Source organism: Schistosoma haematobium, chromosome 5, assembly GCF_000699445.3.
Source record: "Schistosoma haematobium chromosome 5, whole genome shotgun sequence".
Lineage (NCBI taxonomy): Eukaryota > Metazoa > Platyhelminthes > Trematoda > Strigeidida > Schistosomatidae > Schistosoma > Schistosoma haematobium.
The window spans coordinates 15,393,343-15,404,974 of NC_067200.1; the positions used below are offsets into that span (position 1 = coordinate 15,393,343).

Sequence of the window (11,632 nt, forward strand, 5' to 3'; positions counted from 1 at the left end):
GACTTACGACCATTGATCCTATTTTTTTCCCAAATCAATATGAAGTAACAAACTGGTTACTTCAAATAACATTTTCTAAAATGTACTACATTTTAATATTCATTTACTTTTTCCTTAACCATACATTGATATTCGTTCATGACTATTGCACAACTGTTCTAACTTTATCAAAATGTGGATTTCGACTATGATTTTAATTCAAATATCGGTCATTTTTATAATAATAAATATCCATATGTGATTTTTGTTGTTGTTGGCTTGTTTCACTGAAACCAATTCTTTGTAAATTTCATTTAAATCTTATAAAATAAAAAGGTTAGAAAATGTTTTAAACATGCATTAATTAAAAGAAATAAAAAACGAACTACGTTCAATGTATCAACCTAAACAGAAACTGAATATAATGTATTAGCTTGCGTTTAAATATTATGATTTACTATATACATAAAATCATTAGATGGAATTTTTTTTATCTTTTCATCGAACACAAGACTGTTGAATGAGAGAATAGCAGTTCTCGTTATAAAAGAATATATTACACTACATGTTTTGTTAGTTTTCATGTTCATATAAAGATTATAGTAAATGAAATACGTATCTTTAAGTTATATACTATCTAAAGAGTAGTTGACGACATTACTATGTCTGATTTATAAAAAAATTTGCAGTTCCCCATACAAAATTATCTAATATTTCTAGAGTTATTACAGTTCAACTTTTGTTCGTTCGGTGAAAGATTTTTTCGGCTTTAGAACCATTCAATTCAGAAATCTAAATGAATAATACAGTTCAGAAGACTATTTAATCACCAGTGAAATTGTGATCGTGACCTGATTAAGCAATTTTAAATAACGAGGTAACCATTATGTATTCAAAGGTGTCAGTTTATCAAGTATATTATTGTTAAATACTATGTCTACGAACGTAGATAATAGATAACTCAGATTGATAATAACATCAACTATGCGCAATAATTCATTTGAAATTAGATATTGTAGAATAAACCAGTTTACCCTAATCGACTTATCACTACGATTATTTTGAATAAAATATTTGAGTTAATATTGTTCGAAAATTACCCAAACTATATATTTAATCCTACTTTATCTGAAAACTATTGAACACAATGGTTTTTCAAATTTGTTTTCCTCATGGTCTCATATAAGTAAATCTATCTAGTGGTTATTACTTATCCGAAAACAGTAACATGTATATTATATAGTGTACTAATTCGTTAAAAATGTTACCTTAAAATCCGTTATTTAACAGTACGTTTTAAAAATTAATTTAATGAAACCTTAAGCAACTAGCCTTAATCATTTGTGTTTCACTCGGAAAATAAAAAAATTGAGACAACAATAATATTAAGATGGATAGTGGCTAGTAGTGGAATCCAGTACGTGCGTTTCGTCCTATTTGGGACTCGTCAACTAGATATACCTGTACCACGGATCTGATGTTAACTCTGGGATACCAACTTTGTGATACAGGTACATCCAGCTGACGAGTCACAAATAGAACAAAACGCGCGTCCTGGATTCCACTGCCAGCCACTACCCATCTTTGCTTAAAAAGCTTGTGACTTAATGCTATATCGAGACAGGATGCACATATGGCAACATGAGGCTGATCAATTGCAGTCCTAAATAAAAATGGGAACATACGAGTGAAATAACACCAGGTGGGTTTTAACAATAATGTTAATTATGCACATATATAGATTGGAATATTTCAAAATTTTTAGTTTCTTGCCATGAAACTACTTAAATTGTCGATAATGATATAAATTATATCCTAGATACTGATGTTGTTATTAAATTAACATCTTCAATGTTTCCACAACAAGGGAAAATTGATAACTCAACAAAGTACAAAGAAGTGAATACTTATTATTACAAAAAGGTTCAAATGAACCAAATACTTTTGATATCATACTAATAATAACCCTTTTTAATTGAAATAGTGCAGAAATATTTTTCTCCGTTCGATACAAAACTGTTGTCTTTTTATTTACTGGGTAGAATAAATACCAAAATAGAAAAGAGTCATTCTTTGAGAATGTATATTCAAACCAATAGTTATTGAAAACTAGACATAGAATTAGAGATGAGTAATTTACGACCAACAAGATAATGAAGGATATGAGGATAAAAAGTATTGTGAAGTGAGGTAATTCGAAATTAGTACTAGGAAACATGATACGTTATGGTTTACTCTTAAAAAAACTATTCACTAAATATGTTATTTGGTAGTGTGGATGTTGGATTTCTGTAGTAAACGTTTACGCATAAGTGTTCACACGAAATAAATTTTTTTCGAGTATCAGCTTATCGACGGAAATCTAGTTCGAGTGGTACGTAGTACAAAAAACAAAATAATTCTTTACTACAATGCATCATTAGAAAACCATGTACGTTTGTATTCATGTATTCAATAAAATATTTTTATTAACTCTAATCTTAATGTCGTGAGTGTTAATTACATTAATAAATGCTTCATTTAAGTATGTTAATTGAAAACGCAACGACAATTTGATGGAGAAAGTTTTCATTTATGTGTCATCACTTACTGAAGCTATACAGTCGTATTCTTAGTGGTTTAACATTTATTAAATAAAAAGTAGTTACACCAAAACGTTTTCGTTTATTACAACTATCACAAGAGAGTTAAGTTACAGTCTAAATGACAAATAAGAATGATAAGACAATACATACATGATAGATAACTATCTATTTGATGTATTTAAAAAAAGCAAAACTAGTCAATATGCTTCAGGACGAAGATAAAAACATTCATATATACAAGATCAAGAGATCATTAGTTTGATCTAGGGTTCTCCAAAAGTGCTCATAGATAAATCTGTACAACACTCACTTCATCTACATCAAACAAGAAGCGAAATTCAAAAATGTAATTATCAATATATTCAAGTTAATACGTGATGAGAATTTAATCAAGTTTAAAATAAGATAGTAACTTATTCATGAAAATTGATTTTAAAGGTGATAATCAACTGAATCCTAATGACTTAATATTCCCGAATGAGATAGTGAGTGAACACACGTGAAAATAAGCTTAAGATGGAGTAATAAATGGAATATTCGATGAATATGCAACAAGTTAAGTGGTTAACATTGCTAATTATCACACAAACAGCATGCATCCTACCCAATCTAATTAATATTTACATAATGAATGGGTTTTCGATGTTACAAAGGATTATTATTTACAAAATTCGGTGATGAATAAGCATCTAAAACATTCATAAACATTAAACCTTTAAATTTTTTTATAAAAACTAGAAAAATCACCCGGTGTTATACAAGTAATAACTGTCAAAGACCTTAGTTTACGTTATTTGTAAATGATAATATTTGAAACCTGTTAAATATTCTACACTCATGTAATTTATAATTAAGATAGATACTAAATTAAACTCTAAGTATAAATTCACTTGATGTCGTTTCGCTTATATCTTCCCATTATTATTTAGGACTGTAGTTGGTCAGTTTCATGTTGGCATTTGTGCATCTTGTCCGGATTGCCTCGATAAATAACAATGGAAAGATACAAGTAAAACAACACCAAGTGAATTCAAAATTCACTCCATTGCACAGGCAGGTAGCTATCTGGATTCAGTAGCTATTGGATAACGCGATGGTGTTTAAAACGGGCGGTACTGAGTTCGACTCCTGGAGTGAACATCAACTCTCTGAAATGCAGGCATATCCAGCTGACGAGTCACAAATAGAATGAAACGCGTGTACTGGATTCCACTATTAGCCACTATCCATCTTTGTTTAAAAGGCTAATCATATTTTATAAACTACTTATTTAAACATTCTTCGCGAAATCTAATTATGATACCTTCAAATGAGAAAACTCAATAATCACTTGAATAGTAAACAAGTAGTATAAAGCCTTGTTCACTTTAATCTTATAAGTATTTCTATCCAATATACTTAATCACTTCTTTAATTGTAATTACTAGTATCTATACCATAAAATACTTCATCTCTCTTCAAAAGAATCATTATACTAGTATTCTCATATTTGGTGAATAGAAATTAATGAATAAACAAACGAAAAGTTTTATTGACAACTCTAAATGTTTATTGAATAGTATCAAAAGGGGGTTTATTGAATAGTTTATAGCACTTCAAATTTGTAATAAAAAAATCCTTAGATTTCAATTTAAAACCATAGACGTTTTAATGGACAATTAAACTATAATTTGTAAACAATAATAGCGAATCATATACTAAAGAAAAGTATACGGTTCCATGTTATTTAATTCTTTTGGGTACCACACATATTTATTGGAAATTATCTGTTTATTATTTGTGCAAAATCATATTTGAAATAATTTCAAAGTATGAAATTTAAAATAATTCCGATGTTTCGTCCAACCAACTTGTCTGGACTTCTTCAGGGTGATAATCAAAATTACCAAAGTATGATGATATAGCGTGTTAACAATCAAATCAGATCAAGTCTATACCGTGCTAATGCAATCATATTTGGATGTCGACTTTAGTAAACACCATAACATGAGTCAGTTAAATGCGAATTCTGTAAAATTTTCACGACTGAAACAAAATTTGTGTGTGTGTGTGTATGATTGAGTTAGTAATGATTGATATTCGGTGTTAATATGAAGGAATAAATAAAGTTGCAAGTTGTAGGTTGACAATTGTTTCTGAATCATTGATGTGCAAATAAAAATGAGAATCATCAATTACATGAAACTATTGCTAAAAATAGCTCACACCGATTTCCGTCAACATAATGATGCATGTGAAATAAACAGGTTGGATAGAGAAAGGGACCAAATACCTGTTAAGGCATATTTGCCAAGTAGTTGCTAGTTGAATATCATACTTTCGGTTCAGGTTGTTCTTGTTCGCTCATATAGTTCGTATAAATTATCTGTTTAGTTTCTATGACCTCGATATCATACTTTCTACGGAAATAAAATTGTAAGGATATGAAATATATGCAGTACATCACTTTTCACTTACATTCTATGAGTTAAAACATCAGTAATCCATGGAATGGAATGTAGCAAACGATTAAAAGCTATATTCTGGTTACTTCTGGAAAAAAGATTAAACTTATAGTTGTGGAATATATAAATTTCCTAACAATCCTCATACTAATAAATGTACTTTTGAAAAATTCATTTCGTGTTATTCTACATTGGAATTTTGCATATATGCATTTTCACTCTATTCAATGAGTACTAGATAAATGATGGTTCATGCTTAAATTAAAAGCAAATTTCTTTAAGTTGTGATTGTTGCGTTAATCGTCTCTCTAAAAAATATCCTATAATCAGCCGATCAGCTCTTTGCAAAGGTCGGTAAAGTCTACACCTTTGAATTTCTTATGATTGGTGCATACAACACATAGGCTTTAGTTTTTATGTTGTTATTAAAGATTGATAGTGACCGATCTGTATTACTATGTACGCATCCTGAGATGAATACTTTGATTTCTTGATCCAACAGTCTTCCAGTGTTCATGTTTACATTGAAACTCAGATCTCACTAATCCAACTTCAATAATTTGTCTATTCAGCTAACGAGACTCAAATAGGTTGAAACACCTTTCCTGAACTCTGCTCCCAGCCATAACTAAAACACACTAACATTCGTTAGTGAATAAGATCTAAGCACATCTATAGTGACAGTAAACTGTTAACCGCTTAGAATTATAGAAACAAATAACGAACTGAAGAAAGATTTCTTTTCAAGTATTTCTTGGTCATATCATAGCAGTTTGTAATAATGCGTGCGCATTGTCGTTAGCTCGGAATTATTTCTGATATCGATGATAAATAATTGTGAATGTACAAATATTTTTCAATAAAGTAATAGTCATTTATTGACTAAAGTCATCTGTCAGATAGACAAAAAATAGACGTATAAAGGACAACAATTCCAATGATAATTGGCGATATTTACAAGACAGAATTTATTTTAATTCAACAATATTCTTTTAAGTACATAGAATTAACTTATTTCAATTACACATACTTTAAAATATCAGTGTAATTCACTCCAACTAATCATGTTGTAAATTAACGAAACCTTTCTTAGTAAACGATAATTCAAATTACCTATAGCTTTTAGAACGTAAATATTTCCGATCTTTGAATTGGCCTGTTTTCAGAGTTTTTATGAAGTTTATATTAGTATCAGAAGCGGGTTTTGTGGAGATTGTAGTAATTCCAATAGGACGAAACGGTCGTCCAGTGCTTCCAGGTTTTCCATAATGGTCCAGCTTCAAGCGGCTCATGACCTCAACTATTGAAGATTATATTAACAAATATATTTCTTTATTTTGTAGGTATTGTGTTTTTTTAACTGGATAGTTGAACTTTGAACGATCCTTTAGTGTTCAGTCAACATAAAATTTTGTTTCTTGTACTAGAAGAAATAGTCTATGCTGTTCCGACCAATATACATCATAATCTTTAATGATAAATTTAATAGTGACCAGTGTTATGAAACAATATGGATGATAATGATTTATGTGACTACAAGAAAACATTTGAAATAATTTACAAACTGATGTCACTTTCGTTTCATTGGACAAAATCTAAAATTGACATGAACCATTACTATCAACATTGACAATAGAATGATGTACAGAACATGAATTAATTTTTAGAGATTATATTTACTATTTGTTAAAATTGTACTTGATAATGTTCGTTATATTTTCTAGACAACAAATGAGAATAACAAATAGACACGTTTCAGCATGTTGAAACAACACACCAATAAGTTAGAATTAGTTTTGATGAGTAACTAACAACAACATAGAGAACGTCCGTTTGTGTGAATAAAATCTAATATTCACACTGCTAATAACTAGTTTTGTTTTCCTAAGTCAAGGAACACATAGTAATAACTTTACTACGGTCATGTTGCAAAGACCTAGACAACTGATTCATAAATTTTTAAGTAGATAGTTGCCGCTACATTTTTAACTCATAATTTGTGTTCGACAAGGATAGTTGCTGTAGTTCTCACGACGAAATACCTATCTTGTACATTTTGTATTCACGTCATTCTTCTTGGCTGATATCAATTTGTAATGAATTTTGAATTTATCCCATTCAAAATATTTGAAAACCTTCAAATTTGGTAGCTTAGTTCCCATAAGGCTTATTTGTTTAACATTAGATAAACGTTAGTGAATATAACGAAAGTGTCAATTGATTGATGTGTACGATAGGATAAACTTTTTTGGTCAACTATTTGGACTCTGTTTTGGAATAGAATTCAGTTTTCCATTATTCAGAATAACAGCTATCAACTTATCACAATAAAACTGATTCAACGCTTGACGTAAATTGAACCTGAGTTGAAAGACATTCATATAATTATTGCTTTATAGTATGATTTAAACATAACTAACGATGAAAACTTCACTTCTTGTAACAGAAATACTCTATATCACATACTTTTTGTCATTTCACCTTACACGATCACAACGATGTATAAACATTTTTGTAAATTCGGAATACTTAATACATTCATAGGTATAAAGGATTTCCTGAGTAAACTTACTTACTTACTTGCGCCTGTTACTCCCAATGGAGCATAGGCCGGTGACCAGCATTCTCCAACCAACTCTGTCCTGGGCCTTCTTTTCTAGTTCCATCCAATTCTTGTTCATTTTTCTCATGTCTATCTCCATTTCCCGGCGTAATGTGTTCTTTAGTCTTCCTCTTTTCCTTTGGCCTTCAGGATTCCATGTGAGGGCTTGTCTTGTGACGCAGTTGGGTGCTTTCCTCAATTTGTGTCCTATCCACTTCCAGTGCTTCTTCCTGATTTCTTCCTCCGCTGGGATCTGATTTGTTCTCTCCCACAGTACGTTGTTTCTAATAGTGTCCGGCCAATGGATCTGAAGTATTTTGCGTAGACAATTGTTAATAAACACCTGTATTTTCTGCATGATGGCTTTCGTAGTTCTCTAGGTTTCTGCCCCATACAGAAGAACCGTCTTGACATTTGTATTGAAAATCCTGACCTTGGTGTTGGTTGACAGTTGCTTTGAGTTCCAGATGTTCCTCAGTTGTAAATATGCTGCTCTTGCTTTGCCCACCCGCGCCTTCATTCCTGCATCAGATCCACCCTGTTCATCAATAGTGCTGCCCAAATACGTAAAGATTTTACATCGTCCAAATGTTCTCCGTCAATTATGATTGGATTGGTGCATTCTGTGTTGTATCAGAGAATCCTGCTTTTCCCTTTGTGTATATTGAGACCTACTGCTGCTGAGGCTGCTGCCACACTGTTCGTCTTCTCCTGCATCTGTTGTTGCGTTTGGGATAGAAGGGCTAGATCGTTTGCGAAGTCTAGATCATCCAACTGCATCTTAGATGTCCATTGTATCCCGCGCTTCCATTCAGACGTTGACGTCTTCATGATCCAGTCGATCACCAGGAGAAAGAGAAAGGGTGAGAGTAGGCAACCTTGCCTGACACCGGTCTTCACTTCGAACGAGTTTGTCAACTGTCCTCCATGCACGATTTTGCAGTTTAATCCATCATATGAGTTCTGTATGATATTGACTATCTTCTGAGGCACGCCGTAGTGTCGAAGAAGCTTCCGTAGTGTTGTCCTGTCCACACTATCAAATGCCTTTTCGTAGTCAATGAATTTGATGTAGAGTGATGAATTCCATTCAATTGATTGTTCCACAATGATCCGTAGAGTTGCGATTTGGTCTGTACACGATCTATCTTTACGGAATCCTGCCTGTTGCTCTCGAAGTTGAGCGTCTACGGAATCCTTCATCCTGTTTAACAATACCCTATTGAAGACTTTTCCCGGTATTGAGAGAAGAGTGATGCCCCTGTAGTTATCACAGTTTCTGAGATCGCCTTTCTTCGGTATTTTGATCAGGAGTCCTTCTTTCCAGTCTCTTGGTACTTGTTCTTCATCCCAAATCTTATTGAAGAGAATGTGGAGTATCCTTGCACTTGCCGCTACGTCTGCTTTCAGTGCCTCTGCTGGGATGTTGTCCGGTCCTGCTGCTTTGCCACTCTTGATTTGTCTGATGGCCACGCTGATTTCTTCAATTGTTGGTGGACCAACATTGATTGAGAGGTCCGTGGGTGCTGCTTCGATGTTGGGTGGGTTCAGTGGAGCTGGTCGATTCAAGAGTTCTTTGAAGTGTTCTACCCACCTGTTTTGTTGCTCTTCAATGTTGGTGATTACCTTGCCTACTTTGCTTTTCACTGGTCGTTCTGGTTTGCGGCGATTTCCAGAGAGTTTCTTTGTCGTGTCATACAACTGTCTCATGTTTCCTTCTCTTGAAGCCTTTTCCGCCGTCGTTGCTAAATTTTCCACATTTTATGTTTGTCGGTTCTGATGATCCTCTTCACTTGTTTGTTTGCTTCTGTGTATTCAGCTTGTGCCTTGGCTTTTTCTGCTCTTGTTCGGTTGGTATTGATTGCTGCCTTCTTGCTCCTCCTTTCTTGAATCTTATCCAGTGTATCAACAGTGATCCATTCCTTGTGATGGTGCTTCTTGTGACCCAAGACCTCATGACATGCTGAAGTGATTGCCTCTTTGATCCCCTTCCAGTTGCTCTCCACAGTAGTTCCTTCTCCATTGAGTAGATCATGAAAGGCCTGGAACCTATTACTGAGGACTATCTTGAATTCGTTGAGTTTGTTAGTATCCTGAAGAAAGGCCGTATTGAACTTTTGTGATATTGTCCGCCCCATTGTCCGGTGCTTCTTGAGTTTCAATTTCATCTTGGCGACCAGCAAGTGATGATCTGATGCTATATCAGCTCCTCTCTTAGTTCTCACATCCTCCATTGTCCTCCTGAACTTATTGTTGATGCAAATATGGTCAATTTGGTTTTGTGTAGAGTGATCCGGTGTATGCGTTCATGTGGGAATATGGTGCCGCCTATGACCAGCTTATTGAAGGCACATAGATTTGCAAATCTCTCGCCATTTCCGTTTTTTTCTCCCAGTCCGTGTCGTCCCATGATGTCTTCATATCCAGTGTTGTCCGTTCCAACCTTGGTATTGAAGTCTCCCATCAGAATGGTCAGGTCCTTTTTTGGGCACTTCTCGACGATTGACTGCAGCCTATTGTAGAATTGATCTTTAGCGTCTTCATTGTAGTCGTTGGTAGGCGCATAGCGTTGGATGTTCATTGAAATACCCTCTTTCTTTGTTTTGAACGAGGCTTTGATGATCCTTGGTCCATGAGATTCCTATCCTATAAGCGCATTTTGCGATTGTTTGGACAGCATCAATGCAACTCCTTGTGTATGTGGAGCATTTTCTTCTTCATGGCCGGAGTATAACAGGAGCTCTTCCGTAGTTAGTCGTTGTTGTCCAACTTGTGTCCAATGTGTTTCACTGATCCCAAGTACTTCTAGGTTGTATATTCTCATTTCTGCAGCAATTTGGAAGGCTCTCCCGGTGTCCCATATTGTACGAACATTCCATGCACCTAAATAAATGGTCGCGCTGGTTGTTAGAAGGGGCATCGGCCTCGTAACTTTCGAACGAATTCGGCTTTCATCATGAGGCGTCATAGTTCTTCTAAATGAAGACCTTCTGACTCCCAGGGCAGAGTTAAAAAGGTTTGAATAATTTTTTCTGGTTAGCGTTTTTTTAGCGAGTTAGTTTTCTACGGGATGGGGACGCTAACCCCATGCCCAACCCTCCTCCTTAATCCGGGCTTGGGACCGGCAGTAGCCCCCGGAGGAACTCCAGGCGGAGTTCTGAGTAAACAACTGTAATTATTAATTGATTACTAAATTTTATTAGGTCCGTCTGAATATGTTTTGAAATCATGTTGCTTTCAGTTTTATTGTATGCGTTGAAAAGATATAGTTTTTGAAGATAAGGTTATTTTCTTTAGAAAATGAACCAGAAAACAATCAGGATGACATGCAGGTATCATTACTAAGGTTTGATAATTTCGAATAAATTGAGCACTGGCTGGATTGCTATAAATAAATAAATAATATATTTGTAATATCCCAATGAGTAGAAAATTAGATTTTCTGACGTTTCGTGACTTAGTGTAAGTCACTCCTTCAGAGAATAAATAACCAAATTAAAATTAACCCAAGTTTAAATGGTACAACAGAACAACAAGAATAATATTTGATCAATCAAAAACAGGTCAGAACAAGTTAATGTCATGTCATTTCGGTCAAGGTGATTTATAAGTGATATGTATGTTAATTTGTGTGTATGTATATGTGTACTGTTTAAGGATGAAAAATTGTGTAACATTTATGGTGAGAAAGGATAGAGTTTAATTTGTGAGATGATAGTGTGAACTGTAAATAAGATAGGATAGATAGTCCACGTAGGATGTTTGGTAAAACCTTCTTTTCTATTGAGCGAAGTAGGATTAAGCATTATATGGAATGCTTCAGCTACTCTCCTTTCTTTGTAATTGGAAAAGCCTTTTTGAAACATTTTGATATTTTTAAAATCAATTTGGTGGTCGTTGAAAATGGCATGAACTGCTATTGCCGATTTAATTTGAAGTTTGTCCAATTCTACGGGATTGTTAGAATCCAATATCTTCACCCACGACATTATACCACGAATTTGGCTTAGATATGTAGATGA

The 11,632-nt window shown here is 33.8% G+C and overlaps 1 protein-coding gene across 1 annotated transcript; it reads right to left on the reverse strand.

Moving 5' to 3' along the window:
- Positions 1–4,105: 4,105 nt before the first annotated feature.
- Positions 4,106–6,582, reverse strand: MS3_00000709 (uncharacterized protein). The gene is made up of 3 exons (XM_051208373.1): positions 6,122–6,582; positions 5,022–5,096; positions 4,106–4,963 (listed from the first exon to the last, which is right to left on the reverse strand). The coding sequence occupies exons 1-3, from the start codon at positions 6,298–6,300 to the stop codon at positions 4,876–4,878; spliced, it is 342 nt and encodes a 113-aa protein (XP_051064977.1). The 5' UTR covers positions 6,301–6,582; the 3' UTR covers positions 4,106–4,875.
- Positions 6,583–11,632: the final 5,050 nt, after the last annotated feature.

Excerpts from the sequence above, each read along its gene's own strand:
- MS3_00000709 (XM_051208373.1), bottom strand. The coding sequence starts at position 6,300 with ATGAGCCGCTTGAAGCTGGACCATTATGGAAAACCTGGAAGCACTGGA. Across the intron at positions 5,097-6,121 it reads TTACGTTCTAAAAGCTATAG|AAGTAACCAGAATATAGCTT; the intron begins GTAATTTGAATT and ends TCTTTTTTCCAG. Across the intron at positions 4,964-5,021 it reads GATGTTTTAACTCATAGAAT|AAAGTATGATATCGAGGTCA; the intron begins GTAAGTGAAAAG and ends TTATTTCCGTAG.